The sequence below is a fragment of the Neomonachus schauinslandi genome, chromosome 3 (genome assembly GCF_002201575.2).
Source record: "Neomonachus schauinslandi chromosome 3, ASM220157v2, whole genome shotgun sequence".
In the NCBI taxonomy this organism is placed as follows: domain Eukaryota; kingdom Metazoa; phylum Chordata; class Mammalia; order Carnivora; family Phocidae; genus Neomonachus; species Neomonachus schauinslandi.
This window is the reverse complement of record NC_058405.1, coordinates 81,521,702-81,546,332: the sequence shown is the minus strand read 5'-3', so window position 1 is coordinate 81,546,332 and position 24,631 is coordinate 81,521,702. Positions and strand designations below refer to the sequence as shown.

At 39.1% G+C, this 24,631-nt stretch overlaps 1 protein-coding gene across 4 annotated transcripts in view; it reads right to left on the bottom strand.

Moving 5' to 3' along the window:
• The window catches only part of PLEKHB2 (pleckstrin homology domain containing B2), a 79,173-nt gene that overhangs the window by 10,605 nt on the left and 43,937 nt on the right, over positions 1–24,631 (bottom strand). For 2 of the 4 annotated variants that reach the window (XM_044913239.1, XM_021695913.2), the window contains exons 5-7: positions 20,909–20,948; positions 12,446–12,535; positions 3,724–3,832 (exon numbers count right to left, since the gene is read on the bottom strand). In XM_044913239.1, the coding sequence (XP_044769174.1) occupies positions 3,724–3,832; positions 12,446–12,535; positions 20,909–20,948 (239 nt within the window). The remainder of the gene's footprint in view (positions 1–3,723; positions 3,833–12,445; positions 12,536–20,908; positions 20,949–24,631) is intronic. The other 2 variants (XM_044913240.1, XM_021695914.2) reach the window with 2 other exon arrangements.

The following is a 24,631-nucleotide window of genomic DNA, read 5'->3' as shown; positions in this document are numbered from 1 at the left end:
AATATCATTCTCAATGGGGAAAAACTGAGACCTTTCCCCCTTAGGTCAGGAACGCGGCAGGGATGTCCACTATCACCACTGCTATTCAACATAGTATTGGAAGTCCTAGCCACAGCAATCAGACAACGAAAAGAAATCAAAGGCATCCAAATCAGCAAAGAAGAAGTCAAACTCTCACTCTTTGCAGATGATATGATACTTTATGTGGAAAACCCCAAAGACTCCATCCCAAAACTGCTAGAACTCATACAGGAATTCAGTAAAGTGGCAGGATATAAAATCAATGCACACAAATCAGTGGCATTCCTATACACCAACAACAAGACAGAACAAAGAGAAATGAAGGAGTCGATCCCATTTACAATTGCACCCAAAACCATAAGATACCTAGGAATAAATCTAACCAAAGAGACAAAGGATCTGTACTCAGAAAACTATAAAATACTCATGAAAGAAATTGAGGAAGACACAAAGAAATGGAAAAACGTTCCATGCTCATGGACTGGAAGAACAAATATTGTGAAGATGTCAATGCTACCTAGAGCAATCTACACATTCAATGCAATCCCCATCAAAATACCATCCACTTTTTTCAAAGAAATGGAACAAATAATCCTAAAATTTGTATGGAACCAGAGAAGACCCCGCATAGCCAGAGGAATGTTGAAAAAGAAAAGCAAAGCTGGCGGCATCACAATTCCGGACTTCCGGCTCTATTACAAAGCTGTCATCATCAAGACAGCATGGTACTGGCACAAAAACAGACACATAAGTCAATGGAACAGAATAGAGAGCCCAGAAATGGACCCTCAACTCTATGGTCAACTCATCTTTGACAAAGCAGGAAAGAATGTCCAATGGAAAAAAGACAGTCTCTTCAATAAATGGTGTTGGGAAAATTGGACAGCCACATGCAGAAGAATGAAACTGGACCATTTCCTTACACCACACACAAAAATAGACTCCAAATGGTTGAAAGACCTCAATGTGAGACAGGAGTCCATCAAAATCCTAAAGGAGAACACAGGCAGCAACCTCTTTGACCTCAGCCGAAGCAACTTCTTCCTAGAAACATCACCAAAGGCAAGGGAAGCAAGGGCAAAAATGAACTATTGGGACTTCATCAAGATAAAAAGCTTTTGCAAAGCAAAGGAAACAGTCAACAAAACCAAAAGACAACGGACAGAATGGAAGAAGATATTTGCAAATGACGTATCAGATAAAGGGCTAGTATCCAAAATCTATAAAGAACGTACCAAACTCAACACCCAAAGAACAAAGAATCCAATCAAGAAATGGGCAGAAGACATGAACAGACATTTTTCCAAAGAAGACATCCAAATGGTCAACAGACACATGAAAAAGTGCTCAATATCACTTGGCATCAGGGAAATCCAAATCAAAACCTCAATGAGATACCACCTCACACCAGTCAGAATGGCTAAAATTAACAAGTCAGGAAATGACAGATGTTGGCGGGGATGCAGAGAAAGCGGAAACCTCCTACACTGTTAGTAGGAATGCAAGCTGGTGCAGCCACTCTGGAAAACAGTATGGAGGTTCCTCAAAAATTTGAAGATAGAGCTACCATATAATCCAGCAATTGCACTACTGGGTATTTACCCAAAGATACAAAAGTAGGGATCCGAAAGGGTACGTGCACCCCGAGGTTTATAGCAGCAATGTCCACAATAGCCAAACTGTGGAAAGAGCCAAGATGTCCATCGACAGATGAATGGATAAAGAAGATGTGGTATATATACACAATCGAATATTATGCTGCCATCAAGAGGAATGAGATCTTGCCATTTGCAACGACGTGGATGGAACTGGAGAGTATTATGTTGAGCGAAATAAGTCAAACAGAGAAAGACATGTATCATATGATCTCACTAATATGAGGAATTCTTAATTGCAGGAAACAAACTGAGGGTTGCTGGAGTGGGGGGTGGGGTGGGAGGGATGGGGTGACTGGGTGATAGACACTGGGGAGGGTATGTGCTCTGGTAAGCGCTGTGAATTGTGCAAGACTGCTGAATCTCAGATCTGTACCTCTGAAACAAATAATGCAATATATGTTAAGAAAAAAAAAAGAAGAAGAAGAAGAAGTTAGCAGGAGGGGAAGAATGAAGCGGGGGAAATCGGAGGGGTAGACGAACCATGAGAGACGATGGACTCTGAAAAACAAACTGAGGGTTCTAGAGGGGAGGGGGGTGGGAGGATGGGTTAGCCTGGTGGTGGGTATTGAGGAGGGCACATTCTGCATGGAGCACAGGGTGTTATGCACAAACAATGAATCATGGAACACTACATCTAAAACTAATGATGTAATGTATGGGGATTAACATAAGAAAAAAAAGAAAAATAAAGTAATATCTACCATTGCAAACTGGAAAAAAAGAAAGTAAACAGCCAATACTAGAAGATTCAACTAATGATATACCACCCAATATGATAATATGAAGTCATTAAAAATTAGTTATGGAGATTATGTAGCACTCTGGATAAAATACATAAAATTTTTAAATGAGAAAAGAAATGTAATATATGACTGCAAAAATGAAAAATTTATTTTATATGGGAAAGGTAATTCAAACAAAAATAGTTGTGCTAAGATCATAGGACGAACAAATACTTCATTTTTTAGCATCAGCATTTTATTGGTTTTCAACTTGACATGATAAAAAGTCAAGCAAGTAGAATCCCCCATGGTCCATGCTAGTTGAGCAAACTGCATCAGACTGCAGGAACAGATGAGCAGAAATACTCTTGTATTAGGTGCTAAATTAAAGTATGAGCAACCAAAGTAACCACCAATAATTAGAAGGACACTTTGACTCGGGGCTGGTGACCCCTGGGCCTCCCTGTGGCCATTAGCATCAGTGACCACTTACCTTTCTGATAACAGATTCTCCTTCCACTGCTTCTGTGTTAAGACATTGCACTAGGTTTGCTCACAACCCCCTGATTTCCTATCTGTCTCTGAGCTCCGGGCTCTTGTTCTAGGCTATTCACCAGCTCATTCTCTTATATGTTGATCTGACATGCCATGTCCCCTGCAACCTGCCCCTGCCTGACTTCCCCTGCTCTCCCGGCATCTGGGTGTGCCCTTGCTCTTCAGTCCATCAGTCACATGGCTCTCAGCCCCCTCGCCCTGACTGCAGGCTCCAGCCTCACGGCCAGCATTCTCTTGCACCTCCACCTTAGACCTCCCACTGTCCAAACTGCACCCAGGACTTGATGCTACCCACACAGGCGAGTTACTCACATCTACAATCTTTCTCAGGTAAGGTGAAAAACAGAAAAAGTGCATCAAAAGCCCCAGAATAAATATAAGTACCTTCCAGCCTTTACTTCACCTGCAAAAGGGAATATCACCTGAGTAGTGATAATTTTTGAAGGACGTTACCAAAAGAGAAAAATAAGAGAAAGTTATCCCTTAAAACTGGCCTCTTAGTTTGGTTGCTCCATAATATAAGTGAATACCAGTAAGTACAAATTCTCTCCTTGGGAACAAAACTAGATGCAATAGTGAAGTTTTTAAAAGCCTACTCTATCTTTCTAAGATAGTATAAAAGTACATAATACTTTTTATTTTAAACACAGTAGCAGATCTATACCAGAAACATAGCTCACTTATCCTTAAACTAAGAAATACAAATCTTTCAGGACTCATCTACCCGCTAAATGAAGAGAAATAAGGAATGGAAGGAATGGAGTTACCTGCATATGGGTACTGGTAGGGTACAGCATAAGCCTGCCCATTTGCAGCATAGACAACTTGAGTTCCTGGAGGGTATACACCACTGTACGGACCATAGCCATATGCCTGCTGAAAAGAAATAGGCCCATCAGAAATACAATTTTGAAATTCAGCATCAATTTGTAATAAAAATTCTCAACAAAGTGGGTGGAGAGGGAATGTAATTCAACTTAATAAAGGTCATATATGACAAGCCTACAGCTGACATCATATTCAACAGTGAAAAGTTCAAAGCTTTCCTCTAAGATCAGGAACAAGACAATAAGATGCCCACTCTTACCACTTTTATTCAACATCATAATCAAAGTCCTGGAGAAAAAGAAATGAAAGGCAAATAAATTGAGAAGTAATAGTAATAGTAATTGAGAAGGAATAGTAAAACTGTCACTATTTGCAGATGATATGGTATTATACCTAGAAAACTCTAAAGAAAACTACCAAAAAACTATTAGAACTAAAAAAAGGAATTCAGTGAAGTTACAGGATACAAAATCAATATATACAAAACTGTTGTGTTCCTATACACTAATAACTATCAGAATGACAAATTAAGAAAACTATCCCATTTACAATTATATCAGAAACAGAAAAACCTAGGATTAAATTTAACCAAAGAAGAGAAAGACCTGTACACTGAAAGCCATGAGACACTGAAGAAAAAAAAAAAAAAAATTGAAGGAAACACAAATGAAAAAAATATTCTATGCTCATGGACTGTAAGAATAGTTAAAATGTCCATACTATCCAGAGCAATCTACAGGTTCAATGCAATCGCTATCAGAATTCCAGTGGTATTTTACCCCCAGAAACAGAACAAACAATTCTACAGTTTGTATGGAACCACAAAAGACCCCAATAGCCAAAGCAACATTAAGGGAAAAAACATCAAAGCAGGAGACATCACACTCACCAATTTCAAACTGTATGACAAAGCTACAGTAATCAAAACAGTATGATACTGGCATAAAAACACACAGACAGATCAATGGAACAGAACAGAGAGCCTAGAAATAAACCCACACATACATGGTCAATTAATTTATGACAAAGGAGCCAAGAATACACTATAGGGAAAGGACAGTCTCTTCAATAAGTGGTGTTTGAAAAACTGGACAGCCACATGTACAGAATGTAACTGAAACACTATCTTACATCATATACAAATTACTATTGTTTTGGGGTGCCACAAAACACACCCATAAAATGGGCAAACTTAATTGATAAATCTTGTGTGTTCTGACTGCTCCACCAACTACTAGTTCCTGTCTCTCTCCCTCTCAGGCCTTCCTATTTCCTGAGACACAACAATATGGAAATGAGGCCAATTAATAACCCTACAATGGGCTGGCTCAGTCAGTTAAGCGTCTGCCTTTGGCTGAGGTCATGATCCCAGGGTCCTGGGACCAAAGCCCTCAATCGGGCTCGAGCAGGAAGCCTGCTTCTCCCTCTCCCTCTGCTGCTCCCCCTGCTTGTTTGTTCTTTCTCTCTCTCTCTGTCAAATAAATAAATAAATAAAATCTTAAAAAAAAAAAAAAAAACTATAATGGTCTCTAAGTGGTCAAGTGAAAGGAAGAGTCGCATGTCTCTCTCTTTAAATCAGAACCTAAGAATGATTAAGCTTAGTGAGGAAGGCATGTGGAAAGCCAAGACAGGCCAAAAGCTGGGCCTCTTGTACCAAGCAGTTAGCCAAGTTGTGAATGCAGAGGAAAAATTCTTGAAGGAAATTAAAAGTGTTACTTGGGGGATGCCTGGGTGGCTCAGCTGGTTAGGCATCCGACTCTTTATCAGGTCATGATCTCAGGGTCATGAGATGGAGCCCCACATTGGACTCCATGCTCAGTGCAGAGTCCACTTGAGATTCTCTCTCCCTCTCCCTGTGTCCCTCCCCCTATTCATGTTCTCTCTCTCTAAAATAAATAAATAAAATCTTTAAAAGTGCTACTCCAGTGAACATACAAATGGTAAGCAAAACAGCCATATAGCTAATAATGGAGAAAGTCTGAGTAGTCTGGATAGATAGAAAATCAAACCAGTCCAACATTCCCTTAAGCCAAAGCCTAATCTTGAGCAAGGCCCTGACTCACTTCAATTCTGTGAAGGCTGAGAAAGGTAAGGAAGCCAGCCTAGCAGCAGAACCCCCTCTAGCAATTTTCAGCAGTTCCGGGAAGGAGAATATGAAGGTCTAGGAATATTGCTGGGTGGGAAGACCCTGAGGTCTGAGACCTCGGCAGGTGACTGGCAGTCTTCCAGCAGCACATGTCTGTGAATGGGCATTGCGAGACATGGGCAATGGACCCACCTTCACTGACCAAGTGAATGACTGCTATATTCTGGGAAATCTGGAGACAAAAGGCCCAGCCTTCTTTACGAGCTCACAGGTGGGGGGGGGGGGGGCGAGGAGGACAGATATGCTTACAGACAATTACAATTACTGTTGTCATGTGACAAGTACTGTATGTGGCACAAGGGAGAATAGGTTGCTGCTGTCAGACAAATAGCTGCATAGTTTAAACCTGTCATCTTATAAAAACAGGACACAGGAGTTACGCTTTTGGAAGATGGCAAAGATGTAGGGAACAAAGATGTTCCCTATTCTTCCTACTAAGTACAACTGAAAACCCTGAACATAATATATAAAACAAACATAAAGAGACTCTGAAAGATGGCAAGAAGGTGGCACACTGCCTAGGGACCTCAGGACCCTAGGAAGGACAGATGGTGAGCTCCCTGGGTTTCCTTTTTGCCTCCTATATCCTCGACTAACTAAAGGAGAAGACAGGAACCAGTAAGTACAGACAAAAAGGCCCCCAAGAAAAGCCTGCTCTCTCTATCCAAAAAACCTTGGGAGGAAAGGGGCAATCTGGCAAGAAAGACCATCTTTAGGCAGTAACTGTTCTACTCCAGTCCAACACTACAGAAATAACTGTGGCCCCACCCCAACTCCCACCAGCAAGGCCAAGTATACAGAGTGAACTTCCATGTTTGGCAGGCTGTAATAAGGCACCCTCCCCCCGCCACCCCTGTCCCAAGTTGTGTCAGAGAAGGCCAAGTAGGGAGCTGAGAATTTCATCCCTGCCAGATGGAGACCATGTAAGAAGCCATAACTCCCACCTCTGTCCAGCACAAACCAGGTGCCCCTCCCAGACCCATGGGATGCAATCAGCAGAGACCTAGTGGAAAGCACAGTATCAGTGGAAGCTAGTGGGGAGCAGTAAGGAGGAACCCTCCAATTCCCACATAGGCTGGTGTCAGCAGAGACCTGGAAGAGGGCCTAAATTCCCAACCCCCCTGACAAGGAGGTGACAAGAAACCCAACCCCTGGGAGTTTGGCTCAGTGGAGAACCTGCACTTCCATCCCTACATGGCAGCAATAGAGTAACTCCCTCTTCACCCACAAGAACAGCATTGGAAGGGAGTACACTAAAATACAAGATTTAAGTAAGATTCAGTCTCATTAGTACTTAAAATGCCCAAGTTTCGATAAAAAATCATTTGTCCTATCAAGTATCAGGAAGATCTCAAAATGAATAAAACAACAAAAGAGATTTTTAAAGATTTTCTTTATCTGAGAGTGAGACAGAGAGCACGAAAGAGGAAGCACAAGCTGGGGGGAGGTGCAGAGGGAGAAGCAGGCTCCCCAATAAGCAGGGAGCCCAATGCGGGGCTCAATCCCAGGACCCCGGGATCATGACCTAAGCTGAAGGCAGACACTTAACTGACTGAGCCACCCAGGAGCCCCTCTAGGAAGCTTTTTAAAGCAGCTATCATAAAAATATTTCAAAAAGCAATCATGAACACATCTGAAATACATTTTTAAAAAGTCTACGCAAAAACAGAAAATCTCAGGAAAAACAATGTAAAGATATATACACATATTTATATATTTTCAAGATATAAAAAATAAAATGAAAATTTGAGGGAAAAATTGTATAAAAAATACAATAAGTGAGCTTAACAACAGAACAGAGATGAGAAAAAGAATCAGTAAACAGGAGTATAAATTGGAGAGAAAAAAGACTGATGAAAAGAAAATGAACAGAATCTGAAACATGTGGGATATCTAACATTCATGTCATCAGTTTCAAAAGAGAAAGGAGGTGGGACTGAAAAAAACATTTCAGAAATAATGGCCTAAATTTTCCCAAATTTAGCAAGAACCATAAACCTACATATTCAAAAAACTGAACCAAACAAGATAAACCTCCCCCAAAATCCATAGCAAAACACATTATAGTCAAACTTCTCAAAACTAAGCACAAAGAAAGCAGCTAGAAAAAACAATGTACTAAATACATGGGGGAAAAAATTTAAATGATAAGATTTATCCTCAGAAACCATAAAGGCCAAAGAAAACAGCACACACTTGCCAAATGTTCAAAGAAATATCAACTCAGAATTCTACACTAGTGAAAATATCCTCCAGAAATGAAGAAGAAATCAAGATATTCTCAGATGAAAGAAAACAGAATCTGTTGCCAGCTGATCTATCCCAAGAGAATGGCAAAAGGAAGTTCACTAAACAAAAAGTAAACAATAAAAAAAGGAATCCTGAAATATCAGGAGGTAATAAAATATGGTCAGAACAGAAATACATGTAAATATAATAAACTTTTCTTCACATCTTGACTTTTCTAACAAGTCTGACAGCTGAAGCAAAATTTCTAACATACGGTCCTCATATATAAAAGAAATGTGAATGCTTGACTTTGAAAAATACGTATTTATGAATAACGTAATAACTAGAAACACCACTAAAAAAGAAATACAAAGAGATACACTCAAGAAACATTATAGATAAATCAAAATGCAATTTTGGGGGTAACTGGGTGGCTGAGTTGGTTAAATAAGCGTCCAATTCTTGGTTTGGGCTCGGGTCATGATCTCGGGGTCGTGAGATCGAGCCCCACTCTCTGCAGAGTCTGCTTTGGATTCTTTCTCTCCCTCGGCCCCTCCCCCCACTCACACACTCTCTCTTCCCCTCTCTAAAATAAATCTTTTTAAAAAATGAAATTTTAAAACCTGTTCAAATAACTCACAAAAAGCTTAAGTAAAAGAACATAGAGAAATTAAAACAGAACTAAAGGAAAACAAAAAACAAAATGGCATACTTAAACCTAACATATCAAAAATTACATTAAACGTAAATGGTCTAAATATACTAGCTACAAGATGAAGGTTTGTCAGATGTACAGGGAGAGATGACCCAATTATATGCTGCCTATGAGAAACTCACTTCAAATGTAATGGTATATGCAGCTTGAAAGAAAAAAGATGGGAAGAGGCACCATGCAAACAATAAAAAGTAAGCAGAAGTAGCTATATCAGTATCATATAGAGCAGACATCAGACAGAAGAAAATTACCAGAAACAGAAAGGGACATTACATTATAATACAGTTAATCCAGCAAGAAAATATAAAAAACAGAGTTGCACATATAAATTAGACAACTTATATGAAAAGGACCAATTCCTCAAAAAGTACACATTACTACAACCCACTCAATAGGAAATAGAGAATAAAAAGTCCTATAACTCTTAAGAAAATAGAATTTATAATTAAAAATATCCCAAAAAGAAATCTTCAGGCCCAGACTGTTTTATTGGAGATTTCTACCAAACATTTAAAAAAGAATTAACACCAATTCTATATAATCTCTTCTAGAAAAAAGAAGAGCAGGGAAACACTTCCCAAAACTCATTCTGTAAGGCCAGTATTACCCAATAGCAAAATAAGAGTACAAAAAAAAAAAAAAAAAAAAAACTACAGACCAACATCCTTTATGAATATAGATGCAAAAATTTTTATAATATTAAACAGAATTCAGCAATAAATGAAAAGAATTATACACCCCAACTAAGTGAAGTTTATTCCAGGGACACAAGGCTGGTTCAATATTTGAAAATCAATCAGTATGATCCATCATATTAGCAGGTTAAAAAAAAAAATCACATGACCATATCAATTGATGCAGAAAAAGTATTTCACAAAATTCAACACCTATTCATGATTTAAAAAAGAAAAAAAACTGTCAGAAAACTAGAAATGGAGGGAACTTCCTCAATTTATTGTAGAACATCCTCAAAAACCTACAGCTAACATCATACATAATGTAGAAAAACCGAATGCATTCCCCCTAAAATCAGGAATAAGACAAGGATGCCTGCTCTCACAACTGCTATTCAACATATTAGAAATTCCAACCTGGGCAAGGAAATAGGTGGCACACAGACTGGAAAGGAAGAAGTAAAATTCTCCCTATTTGTAAATGACATGGTTGTCTATGTAGTATATCCCAGAGAAGTACAAAAAAATACTTCTAGAACCAGTAAGTGAGCTTAGTTAAGTTCATAAGCTACAAGATCAACAAACAAAAATCAATAAACTTGGGGAAATTGAAATTTAAAATACAATACCATAGACAAAGATTCAAAAAAAAAAAAAAGAAAGAATAGTAAATCTAATAAAACATGAACAAGATTTTTATACTGAAACTACAAAATGCTGGTGAAAAGATCAAAGAGCATCTAAGAGAGACACTCATTGACTGGAAAACTCAACATAATAAAGATGTCAATTCTCCCCCAATAAACCTGATACAGAAGTTTAAAACAATTTCTATCAAAATCTATCAAGGCTTTGTTGTAGATTTAGACACTTCATATGGAAAGGAAATGGAACAAGAACAGTTAAGGGAATTCTGAAAAGGAAGAATAAAGTGGGGGATCAGTCTATCCAATCTCAAGACTTTTTATACAGCTACACTCACCAAGTCTGTGTGGTGTCAGAGGAAGAAAAACACAGAGATCAATGGGACTGAACAGAGAACCGAGAAATAGACACACACAAATACAGCCAACTGATTCTTAACAGATATGCAAAAGCAATTACAGAAAGGACTAAAAGTCTTTTCAACAAATTGTAGTGGAACAATCAGACATCCATATTCAAAAAAATGAACCTTAACTTAACCCTAACAACCTTATAAAAAATTAACTCACAATGGAAAACACTTAAGTGTAAACCCTGGGACTATAAAACTTTCAGAAAATAGCACAGGAGAAAACCTTAGGAAACCTGGTCTGGTGAAGTGTGAAACATGAAAAAAGCACAAAACCATAAACTGAAACATGAAAAAAGCACAAAACCATAAACAAAAGCACAAACCATAAAAACTGAGAAACTGGACTACATGAAAATTAAAACTGTGAAAGACATTGTTAAGAGAATAAAAACACATGCTACAGAACACATATCTGACAAAGCGTTCCTATTTCAAACATATATATGACAACTTCAAAACTCAATGTTAAAAAAAATAATTAGAAAACAAGCAAAAGACATAGGACATTTTACTAAACAGGATATATGATGTCAAATAAGCACATAAAAATGGCAACATCACTACCTATTAGGGAAACACAAATTAAGATCAGAATGAAATATCATTACACACCTGTTGAACAGCTAAAATAAAAAAACAGTGATGCCACTTAATGCTGGGGAGGATGCAGAGAAACTGGATTACTCATCAGTGAAATGGTAGAGTCATTCTGGAGAGTAGTTTGCTAGCTTTTCAAAAAACTAACCATGTATTTACCATACAAAAGACCCAGTAATTCCATTTTGGAGCATTTTTTCGCAGAGAAATAAAACTTTATGTTTCTACAAAAACCTGTACGTGATGACTGTTCCCAGTGGGTTTATTGGTAATAGTCAGAACTCTGAAACAACCCCAACAGATAAATGCTCCTCAATACTTAATGAGGTACACATGCAACAATCTGGATGGCTCTAAAGGGCACTGTGCTAAGTGAAAAATACCAAACTCAAAAAGATCACATGCTGTATGACTCAATTTATATAACATTGTGGAAATGACAAAATTATATAGACAGAGAACAAATCAGTCGTTGACAGGAGTTAGGAAAGGGGAAGGAAGATGTGACTATGTAAGGGTGTAGAAGGAAGATTTTGTGAACAGTTTTATATCTTGACTGAGGGGCTGATTACACAAATCTACACATAGGATAAAATGACAAAAAACCAGACATAAACATTGTGCCAATTTCAAATTCCTGGTTTTGATTTTATCTAACGTAACAACTGGGGAGCTGGGTGAAGAGTACATGAGATCTCTACATATTATTTTTCCAACTTCCTATAAATCTATAATTATTTCAAAATTAAAAGTTAAAAAAACAAAACAAAACAGAAGTACCTCCCACAACAGAGACTTCTATATGTAGCACTGAGCACTTGGCACTTCTAACTAGGAGATACCCCCAAGGTATTTGGTATGTGATTTTTTTAAGGTTTTGTTTTTTCAAAATAAAAGCAGCATTTTTTCTGATTATAAAGAGAATTCAAATATTTGAATTCTCATTTATTAATTAAGTATAAACCATAAATCATCAACATCATATTACCAAAGCAACTGTCATTAACATGAATCATTTTCAGTTATATCTTTAAAACAAAATGTGAACACGAAGATTATAAATTTTATGAAAGAAAACAATAACCTGTTTTTTAAAAAAGTTTAAAGAAGAAAAGGGTTGAGTACGTTTCTAATTTCTCTGATAGTGGCTCAAGGTTCTTCTTTATTTTTTAAAAAGGACATTAGCACAGAGACCACAACTTCCCTTCACTTGGATTCCAAAACGCCAAGATTCGCTCCCTACCTCGGGGGTTGGTGCAGCATAGGCTGTATAAGGAGGTGGGGAAGAAGCCACAGCTGTCTCATCATACAGGACCTCTGAGCCAACGTAAGCCTATGAGAGGAGAGAGAGAATGAAAGAGAGCTGTCACAAAGCAACTATAGGCTCTTAGGATTCTATGCATATATGTCCTTTTTATTCAGCAAATTCTTAAAACGTAGAACAGCAGGGGGGCGGAGCAAGATGGCGGAGGAGTAGGAGACCCGGATTTCCTCTGGTCTCAGGAATTCAGCTGGGTAGGGATCAAACCATTCTGAACACGTACGAACTCAACAGGAGTTCGAAGAAAAGAATAGCAACAACTCTCTGAACAAAAAAGCGACCACTTTCTGGAAGGTAGGACGTGTGGAGAAGTGAATAGGAGGCAATATCCGGGAGGATAAACGGCAGGGGAGGGGGCATCCGTCGGCCGCTTCTGGCAAGTGATAGAGCCGCGGAGCACAAAATCGGAACTTTTAGAAGTGGGCTCCACTAAGGGACACTGCTCCAGTTGCTAAGCAGGGGGTGGAATCCTCATGGGACAGTGTGGTCTCAGGACCCTCGGGGTCACAGAAAGACCGGGGGTGCCTGAGTGTGGCAGAGCTCCCAGGTACCAGACCAGGGAAGCCGGCTGCAGAGACGGAGCCAAGGCGCAGGCTCTCAGCTCGGGGTTGTTATAAACCGTGATCTGCAGCACAGTCGGGCCACTGCTCCTCCAGCAGGGACCCAACGCAGCAAATCTGGGGAGACTCCCCCTTGTCCCCTGGGAGGAGTGGCACGGGAGCGCACCACAGGGATCTGCGGGTTTGGAGACTCCACACCAGGTCGGGTGCCAGAGATAGAAACACTCGCTCACAGGCCGGGTGAGCACGGAGTGCGGCCGGAGACCAGGGAGATGGGAGTGACTGACTGCTTTTCTGTGGGGGCGCACTGAGGAGTGGGGCCCCGAGTTCTTGGCTCCACCGGGGCAGAGATTGGGAGGCCGCCATTTTCACTCTTGGCCTCCAAAGCTGTACAGAAAGCTTGCAGGGAACAAAAAGCTCCTGAGAGCAAACCCGAGCATAATACTTAGCCCAGACCGGACAAGAGCCGGGCAATTCCGCCTCCGGCAAAAACATTTGGGAACCACGGCAACAGGCCCCTTCCCCAGAAGATCAGCGAGAACAGCCAGCCAAGACCAAGTTTACCGATCAATGAGAACGGCAGAACTCCAGCGCTAGGGGAATACTGCACATAGAATCCATGGCTTTTTTACCATGATTCTTTAGTCTTTCAAAGTTAATTTTTTTTAACTTTTTTTTTTTTTTGAATTTTTCTTTTTCCCTTTTTCAACCAACATCTTATCAATCCCTTTTTTTTTTAAGATTTTATTTATTTATTTGAGAGAGAGAGAGAATGAGAGACAGCACAAGAGGGAAGAGGGCAGAGGGAGAAGCAGACCCCCCGCCGAGCAGGGAGCCCGATGTGGGACTTGATCCCGGGACTCCAGGATCATGACCTGGGCCGAAGGCAGTCGCTTAACCAACTGAGCCACCCAGGCGCCCCTCAATCCCTTTTTTAAAAAAAAAATTTCTTTTTCATTTTTAGAGTCATATTCTATCCCTTCATAGTAGTTACCCTTATTTTTGGCATATATATATATATAAGTTGTTCACTCTTTAAAATTTTGAGATACAGTTTCTTCTAACAGATCAAAATATACCCTAAATCTTTAGTGTATGGCTTTGTTCTACTCTCCTGCCTGATCACATTCTCTCCCTTTTTTTTTCTTTTTTTTTTTAAATCCTTTCTTTTTTCAAACAACTTATCAATTCCTTTTATAAAATTTTTTATACTTTTCATCTTTACAGTCATATTCCATCCCTTCATCATATCAATCCTTATTTTTGTACATATATAAGTTTTTCTTTAAAATTTTGGGAGGCACTTTCTTCTAACAGACCAAAATACACCAAAAATCTAGTGTGTGCCACTGATCTATGCACCAGCCTGATCCTATTTGATCATATTCTAGTTTTTTTTGTTTTCTTCTGTTTTTGTTTTTATCTTTTCCTTTTTCTGTTTTTTTTTTCTTTTTCTTTTTTCTTTCTTTATCCCCGGCTTCATATCTTTTCTAATTTGTTTAGAGTATATTTTCTGGGGACGTTGTTACCCTGTTAGCATTTTGTTCTCTCATCCATCTATTTTCCTTTGGACAAAATGACAAGATGGAAAAAATCACCTCAACAGAAAGAACAAGAGGTAGTACCGACTGCCAGGGACCTACTCAATACAGATATTAGTACGATGTCAGATCGAGAGTTCAGAATCATCACTTTAAAGATACTAGCTGGGCTGGAAAAAAAACATGGAAGTTATTAGAGAAACCCTTTCTGGAGAAATAAAAGAACTAAAATCTAACCAAGTCGAAATCAAAAAGGCTAATAATGAGGTGCAATCAAACATGTGGGCGCTAACTGCTAGGATAAATGAGGCAGAAGAGAGAATCAGTGATATAGAAGACCAAATGATGGAAAATAAAGAAGCTGAGAAAAAGAGAGATAAACAACTACTGGATCATGAGGGCAGAATTTGAGAGCTAAGCAATACCATAAGACAAAACAACATTAGAATAATTGGGATCCCAGAAGAAGAAGAAAGAGAGAGGGGGGCAGAAGGTATATCGGAGCAAATTATAGAAGAGAACTTCCCTAATTTGGGGATGGAAACAGGCATCAAAATCCAGGAGGCACAGAGAACCCCTCTTAATATCAATAAAAATAGGTCAACACCCCGACATCTAATAGTAAAACGTACGAGTCTCATAGACAAAGAGAAAATCCTGAAAGCAGCTCGGGAGAAGAGATCTGTAACGTACAAGGGTAGAAACATCAGATTGGCAACAGACCTATCCACAGAGACCTGGCAGGCCAGAAAGGACTGGCAGGATATATTCAGAGCACTAAACGAGAAAAATATGCAGCCAAGAATACTATATCCAGCTAGGCTGTCACTGAAAATAGAAGGAGAGATAAAAAGCTTCTAGGACAAACAAAAACTAAAGGAATTTGCAAACACAAAACCAGCCCTACAAGAAACCTTGAAAGGGGTCCTCTAAGCAAAGAGAGAGCCTAAAAGCAACATAGACCAGAAAGGAACACAGACAATATGCGGTAACAGTCACCTTACAGGCAATACAATGGCACTAAATTCCTATCTTTCAATAGCTACCCTGAATGTAAATGGGCTAAATGCCCCAATCAAAAGACACAGGCTATCAGACTGGATTAAAAAACAAGAACCATCAATATGCTGACTGCAAGAGACTCATTTTAGAACCAAAGACACCCCCAGATTGAAAGTGAGGGGGTGGAAAACCATTTACCATGCTAATGGACACCAAAACAAAGCTGGGGTGGCAATCCTTACATCAGACAAATTAGATTTTAAACCAAAGACTGCAATAAGAGATGAGGAAGGACACTATATCCTACTTAAAGGGTCTATCCAACAAGAAGATCTAACAATTGTAAATAACTATGCCCCTAACATGGGAGCAGCCAATTATATAAGGCAATTAATAACAAAAGCAAAGAAACACATTGACAACATACAATAATAGTAGGGGACTTTAACACCCCCCTCACTGAAATGGACAGATCATCTAAGCAAAAGATCAACAAGGAAATAAAGACTTTAAATGACACACTGGACCAAATGGACTTCACAGACATACTCAGAACATACCATCCCAAAGCAACAGAATACACATTCTTCTCTAGTGCCCATGGAACATTCTCTAGAATAGATCATACCCTAGGTCACAAGTCAGGTCTCAACCAGTACCAAAAGACTGGGATCATTCCCTGCATATTTTCAGACCACAATGCTTTGAAACTAGAACTCAATCACAAGAGGAAAGTCAGAAAGAATTCAAATACATGGAGACTAAAGAGCATCCTACTGAAGAATGAATGGGTCAACCAGGAAATTAAAGAAGAATTTAAAAATTCATGGAAACCAACGAAAATGAAAACACAACTATTCAAAATCTTTGGGTTGCAGCAAAGGCAGTCTTAAGAGGAAAGTATATAGCAATACAAGCCTTTCTCAAGAAACAAGAAAGGTCTCAAGTACACAACCTAACCCTACACCTAAAGGAGCTGGAGAAAGAACAACAAATAAAGCCTAAACCCAGCAGGAGAAGAGAAATAATAAAGATCAGAGCAGAAATCAATGAAATAGAAATTAGAAGAACAGTAGAACAGATCAACGAAACTAGGAGCTGGTTCTTTGAAAGCATTACCAAGATTGATAAACTGCTGGCCAGACTTATCAAAAAGAAAAGAGAAATGACCAAAATCAACAAAATCATGAATGAGAGAGATCACAACCAACACCAAAGAAATACAAACAATTATAAGAACATATTATGAGCAACTCTGTGCCAGCAAATTAGATAATCTGGAAGAAATGGATGCATTCCTAGAGATGTATCAACTACCAAAACTGGACCAGGAAGAAATAGAAAACCTGAACAGACCTATAACCACTAAGGAAATTGAAGCAGCCAAAAAAATCTCCCAAAAAACAAAAGCCCAGGGCCAGATGGCTTCCCAGGGGAATTCTACCAAACATTTCAAGAAGAATTAATACCTATTCTTCTGAAACTGTTCCAAAAATAGAAATGGAAGGAAAAGTTCCAAACTCATTTTATGAGGCCACCATTACCTTGATCCCCAAACCAAAGACCCCATCAAAAAGGAGAATTACAGACCAATATCCTTGATGAACATGGATGCAAAAACTCTCACCAAAATACTAGCCCATAGGATCCAACAGTACATTAAAAGGATTATTCACCATGACCAAGTGGGATTTATACCTGGGCTGCAAGGTTGGTTCAACATCCACAAATCAATGAACGTGATACAATACATTAACAAAAGAAAGAACAAGAATCATATGATCCTCTCAATAGATGCAGAAAAAGCTTTTGACAAAGTATAGCATCCTTTCTTGATCAAAACTCGTCAGAGAATAGGGATAGAGGGGACATACCTCAAGATCATAAAAGCCATCTATGAAAAACCTACAGCGAATATCATTCTCAATGGGGAAAAACTGAGACCTTTCCCCCTAAGGTCAGGAACGCGGCAGGGATGTCCACTATCACCAGTACTATTCAACACAGTATTAGAAGTCCTAGCCACAGCAATCAGACAACAAAAAGAAATCAAAGGCATCCAAATCGGCAAAGAAGAAGTCAAACTCTCACTCTTTGCAGATGATATGATACTTAATGTGGAAAACCCCAAAGACTCCACCCCAAAACTGCTAGAACTCATACAGGAATTCAGTAGTCGCAGGATAATAAAATCAATGCACAGAAATCAGTGGCATTCCTATACACCAACAACAAGACAGAAGACAGAGAAATTAAGGAGTCGATTCCATTTACAATTGCACCCAAAACCATAAGATACCTAGGAATAAATCTAACCAAAGAGGCAAAGGATCTGTACTCAGAAAACTATAAAATACTTATGAAAGAAATTGAGGAAGACACAAAGAAATGGAAAAACGTTCCATGCTCATGGATTGGAAGAACAAATATTGTGAAGATGTCAATGCTACCTAGAGCAATCTACACATTCAATGCAATCCCCATCAAAATACCATCCACTTTTTTCAAAGAAATGGAACAAATAATCCTAAAATTTATATGGAACCAGAAAAGACCCCGCATAGCCAGAGGAGTGTTGAAAAAGAAAAGCAAAGCTGGTGGCATCACAATTCCAGACTTCAAGCTCTATTACAAAGCTATCATCATCAAGACAGTATGGTACTGGCACAAAAACAGACACATAGGTCAATGGAACAGAACAGAGAGCCCAGAAATGGACCCTCAACGCAATGATCAACTAATCTTCAACAAGGCAGGAAAGAATGTCCAATGGAAAAAAGTCTCAACAAATGGTGTTGGGAAAATTGGACAGCCACATGCAGAAGAATGAAACTGGACCATTTCCTTACACCACACACAAAAATAGACTCAAAATGGTCCAAAGACCTAAACGTGAGACAGGAGTCCATCAAAATCCTAAAGGAGAACACAGGCAGCAAACTCTTCGATCTCAGCCACAGCAACTTCCTCCTAGAAACATTGCCAAAGGCAAGGGAAGCAAGGGCAAAAATGAACTATTGGGACTTCATCAAGATAAAAAGCTTTTGCACAGCAAAAGAAACGGTCAACAAAGCCAAAAGACAACTGACAGAATGGGAGAAGATATTTGCAAATGATGTATCAGATAAAGGGCTAGTATCCAAAATCTATAAAGAACTTATCAAACTCAACACCCAAAGAACAAATGATCCAATTAGGAAATGGGCAGAAGACATGAACAGACATCTTTCCAAAGAAGACATCCAAATGGTCAACAGACACATGAAAAAGTGCTCAACATCGCTCGGCATCAGGGAAATCCAAATCAAAACCTCAATGAGATACCACCTCACACTAGTCAGAATGGCTAAAATTAACAAGTCAGGAAACGACAGATGTTGGTGGGGATGTGGAGAAAGGGGAACCCTCCTACACTGTTGGTGGGAATGCAAGCTGGTGCAGCCACTCTGGAAAGCAGTATGGAGGTTCCTCAAAAAGTTGAAAATAGAGCTACCATACGATTCAGCAATTGCACTACTGGGTATTTACCCCAAAGATACAAATGTAGGGATCCGAAAGGGTACGTGCACCCCAATGTTTATAGCAGCAATGTCCACAATAGCCAAACTGTGGAAAGAGCCAAGATGTTTATTGACAGATGAATGGATAAAGAAGATGTGGTATATATATACAATGGAATATTATGCTGCCATCAAAAGGAATGAGATCTTGCCATTTGCAACGACGTGGATGGAACTGGAGGGTGTTATGCTGAGCGAAGTAAGTCAATCAGAGAAAGACATGTATCATATGACCTCACTAATATGAGGAATTCTTTTTTTTTTTTTTTTAAAGATTTTATTTATTTATTTGACAGAGAGAGAGACAGCGAGAGAGGGAGTACAGGCAGGGGGAGTGGGAGAGGGAGAAGCAGGCCTCCCACTGAGCAGGGAGCCAGATGCGGGGCTCGATCCCAGGACCCTGGGATCATGACCTGAGCTGAAGGCAGACGCCTAACGACTGAGCCACCCAGGTGCCCCGATATGAGGAATTCTTAATCTCAAGAAACAAACCGAGGGTTGCTGGAGTGGGGGCTGGGATGGGAGGGATGGGGTGGCTGGGTGATAGACATTGGGGAGGGTATGTGCTATGGTGAGCCCTGTGAATTGTGCCAAGCCTGTTGAATCACAGATCTGTACCTCTGAAACAAAAATGCAATATATGTTAATAAAAAAAGAAGAAGAAGAAGAAGATAGTAGGAGGGGAAGAATGAAGGGGGGGAATCGTAGGGGGAGACGAACTGTGAGAGATGATGGACTATGAAAAACAAACTGAGGGTTCTAGAGGGGAGGGAGGTAGGAGGATGGGTTATCCTGGTGATGGGTATTAAAGAGGGCACATTCTGCATGGAGCACTGGGTGTTATGCACAAACAACACTACATCAAAAACTAATGATGTAATGTATGTTGATTAACATAACATAAAAAAGTCCAAAAAAAAAAAAAAAAAAAGACTGAATTTGGAAAAAAAAAAAATTAGAACAGCAAATCAAACAGCTCTCTGAGAAGCAGTGAACAGGAGTACCTCCCCACCACTCCCTTTCAACCCTGCACTCTGGTATCCTTTGAAATCGGGAAGAGGGGGTCCTCTTCAGCCATCTGCAAGAGGCAAGAACAGAGCCCTCACTACCCAAGGAGACCACAGTCTTCCATCACCCAGGCCTTTTCAAAGGTGATGTACCACCCTCAACAACCCTTTTGTTAAATAAAAATCCTACAGTCTGAAATGTAGCAGTCAGAGATTATTCTACACACAGCCTGCTTTTTGCATTAAAAAAAAAAAAAATCCTTCATTAAATTACTTCCCAGTGGAAAAGAAAAATCAATGCAACTCTTAAAAAAAAAAAAAATCCATACAAAGAATTATTTTAGGATCCAAAAATGCTTGTTTCACAAGGCTGAGATGCTATATATAGAAAGGACTCTGTGGTCCTTTTTCAGCCATCCCTGTAAATCACAGAACTCAAAGTGTTGCAAAACTTTCTCAGATACAGACATTTCTGGAAGGTAACACTGAAACCAGTGTTGCCTATATTCAGAGGGCTCCTTCTGCCTTAAAAGGTTTGCCAAAATCTAGCTTGCTCTAATATCAGTGAAAGGTGCCTCACCTAGCTATGACTACTCAGCCATGGCTGGATGGCCAAGAGACCCATTCCCATTTCCCTTTCCTAATCCCCTACCCTTCCATTTGTTACAGCAAGACTAGGTGAAAACGTTACTGGTGATTGCCCTTAGCAACTTACTGTGTTTGTCCTGGAATCCTGGAGTGTAAATTTCCAGGCCCTGAAAAAAAGAAAAAGGGATGTTTTATTTAAGGTAATCCAACATCTATTTCAATGATTCTCAAACCTGTGCTGGCATCAAAATTTCTGAAAAAGCTTGTTTCAAGAACAGGTCTTCAGCCCTCACCCCAAACCTATTCAATCAAAGCATTTGAAACATGCACAAGAAATAAATATGCAAAAAATATATATCTATGGTACATACATTATATAATATTTAAAGCATAATCTGTGACTATACAGTTTTTGCTTTACTCTTTAGTAAGTATAAAATGCACCATGCTTACTATACCGCAATTTGCTTCATCAATTCATGTCACACACACAGATCTGCATTTGTTTTTAATGGCTACATAATGTTCCATGATGTGAGATTCAGACTGTCAGCGATTTTTTTTGTAATTGAAAATAATGCTGGTATTTTTTTCTCAGCTTGAGAAACTGACACATAACATGTAAGTTTAAGCTATATAATGTGGTGATCTGATATATATGTATCACAGTAAGATTAATACCTTCATTCCCTCACATAACTGCTTTATTTATTTTTTCTGGTGATAACATTTAAAATCTACTCCCTTAACTTGTTCAAGTATATAATAAAGTATTTGTTAATTATAATCACCATACTATATAATTAGATGCCCAACTTATTCATCACATAGTTGAAAGTTTGTACCCTTCAACCAACATCTCCTGATTTCCCCCAACCACCGGCCCTGGGCAACCACCATTCATTCTACTATTTTTAGGAATCTGGCTTTTTTAGATTCTACCAGTAAGTGAGACCATATAGTATTTGTCTTTCTCTGTTTGACTTATTTCACTTAGCACAATGCCCTCAAGGTCCATCCATGATGTTGCAAAGGGAACATTTCCTTCTTTTTTTCATGACTGAATAATATTCTGTGTGTGTGTCCCATTTTCTTTATCCATTCATCCATCAACAACTGCTTAGGTTGTTTCATGTTTTGGATACTGTGAATAATGCTGCATTGAACATGTGGGTGCAAGTATCTCTTCAAGATAATGATTTCATTTCCTTCAAGACAGATATCCAGAGAGGGATTGCTAGATCATATGCTGGTTCTACTTTTAGTTTTTTTAGGAACACCGTAATATTTCCATAGTGGCTTGTACCAATTTACATTCCTGCCAACAATGCACAGGGTTCCCTTATCTCTATATCCTCACCAACACTTATCTTTTTGTCTTTTTGGTAACAGCCATTCTAGGAGGTGTGAGGTAATCTCATTATATTTTTGATTTGCATCCTGGTGATTAGTGATGTTGAGCATCTTTTCCTTTTGGCCATTTGTGTATCTTTGGAAAAATATCTATTCAAGTCCTTTGCTCATTTTAAAATAAACCTGTGGGGTTTTTTGCTTTGAAGCTGTATAAGCTCCTTATATATTTTGGATACCAAGCCCTTATCATGTAGATGGTTTACAAATATTTTCTCCCAGGGGCACCTGGGTTGCTCAGTCGGTTCAGGTCATGATCTCAGGGTCCTGGGGTTGAGCCCTGTGTCGGGCTCCCTGCTCAGTCAGTGGGGACTCTGCTTCTCCCGCTCCCTCTGCCCCTCCCAACTCATGCTCTCTCTCTGATAAATAAAATCTTAAAAATATATTTTTTTCTCCCATTCCAAAGGATGCCTTTTCATTTTTCTGATTGTTTCTTTTGCTCTGCAGAAGCTTTACAATTTGATGTGGTGCCATGTGTTTACTTTTGTCTTTGCTGCCTGCGCTTTTGGTGTTATATCCAAAAAAATCACTGCCAAGACCAATGTTAAAGAGCTTTTTCCCAAAACTACCATTTTCTTACACCATACACAAAAAAAAACTCAAATGGGTTAAGGACCTAAACCTGAGACCTAAAACCAAAAAATCCTAGAAGAGAAAGCACAGACAGTAATTTCTCTGACATAAGCCATAGCAACTTCTTTCTTGATATCTCCTGAGGCAAGGGAAACAAAAGTAAAAATAAACTACTGGGACTACATCAAAGTAAAAAAGCTTCCCCGCAACAAAGGAAACAACCAATAAAACTAAAAGACAACCTACAGAATGGGAGAAGGTATTTGCAAATGGCATATCTGATAAAGGTTAGTATCCAAAATATATAAAGAACTTCTAAAACTCAACACCCAAAAAACAAATAATCCAATTAAAATAGGGCAGAAGACATGGATAGACATTTCTCCAAGGACACAGCCAGATGGCCAACAGACATATGAACTCAACATCACTCGTCATCAAGGAAATGCAAATCAAAACCACAGTGAGATATCACCTCACACCTGTCCAGAATGGCTAAAATCAACAACACAAGAAACAAGTGTCGGCGAAGATGTGGAGAAAAAGGAACCCTCTTGCACTTGTGGGTGGGAATGTGAACTGGTGCAGCCACTATGGAAAACAGTATGGAGGCTCCTCAAAAAATTAAAAATGGAATTACCCTATGATCCAGCAATCACACTCCTGAATACTTACCCAAAGAATATGAAAACACTAATTTGAAGAGCTATACACATCCCTATGTTTACTGCAGCATTATTAACAGTGGCCACACAGCAGCCCAAGAGTCCATCAACAGATGAATGGATAAAGAAGTGGGGTGTGTGTGTGTGTGTATATGTGTATATGTATACATATGTGTGTATGTATATGCATATATACGTGTATGTATATGTATACAGACACATATGTACGTATACACACACACATATATATACACACGTACACACACAATGGAATACTATCAGCCATAAAGAATAGAATCTTTCCATTTGCAACAACATGAATGGAGCTAGAGAGTATTATGCTAAGCGAAAAAAGCCAAAGACAAATAACCCTATGATTTCACTCATTTGTGGAATCTGAGAAACAAAAGAAATGAACAAAGGGAAAAAGAGAGACAGACAGACAAACACAAACCAAAAAGGAGAGTCTCAACTATGGAGAACAAATGGATGGTTGCTAGAGGGGAGGTGAGTGGGGGGGATAGGTGACATTGGTGAAGACGATTAAGAGTACAACTTACCACAATAAACACTGTATAATGGACAGAATTGTTGGATCACTGTATTGTACACCTGAAATTGATGTAGCACTGTATGTTAACGTATAAGAATTTAAAAAAAAATAAAGACAAAGAGCTTGTTCCCTATGTCTTCTAGTAGTTTAACAGTTTAAGGTCTTACATTTAAGTTTTTAATCCACTTTGAATTAACCAGTGTGAGTAGTCTAAGATAGCATTCTCATTTCATTCTTTTGCATATCATCCAGTTTTCCCAGCACCATTTATTGAAGAGACTGTCCTTTCCCCATTAAGTATTCTTTGCTCCCTCATCAAATATTATTAACCATACACCTGACTGGCTCAGTCAGAAGAGCACACGACTCTTGATCTCAGGGTCATGAGTTTGAGCCAAAAAGAGATTACTTAAATAAATAAAAAATAAACTTTATGGGGTGCCTGGGTGGCTCAGTCAGTTAAGTGTCTGCCTTCAGCTCAGGTCATGATCCTGGGTCCTGGGATTGAGCCCCACATCTGGCTCCCTGCTCAGTGGAGAGCCTGCTTCTCCCTCTCCCTCTGCCTGCCACTCTGCCTACTTGTGCTCTCTATCTCTCTGTCAAATAAAATCTTTAAAAAAAAAATAAAATTAAAAAAATAAAAAAATAA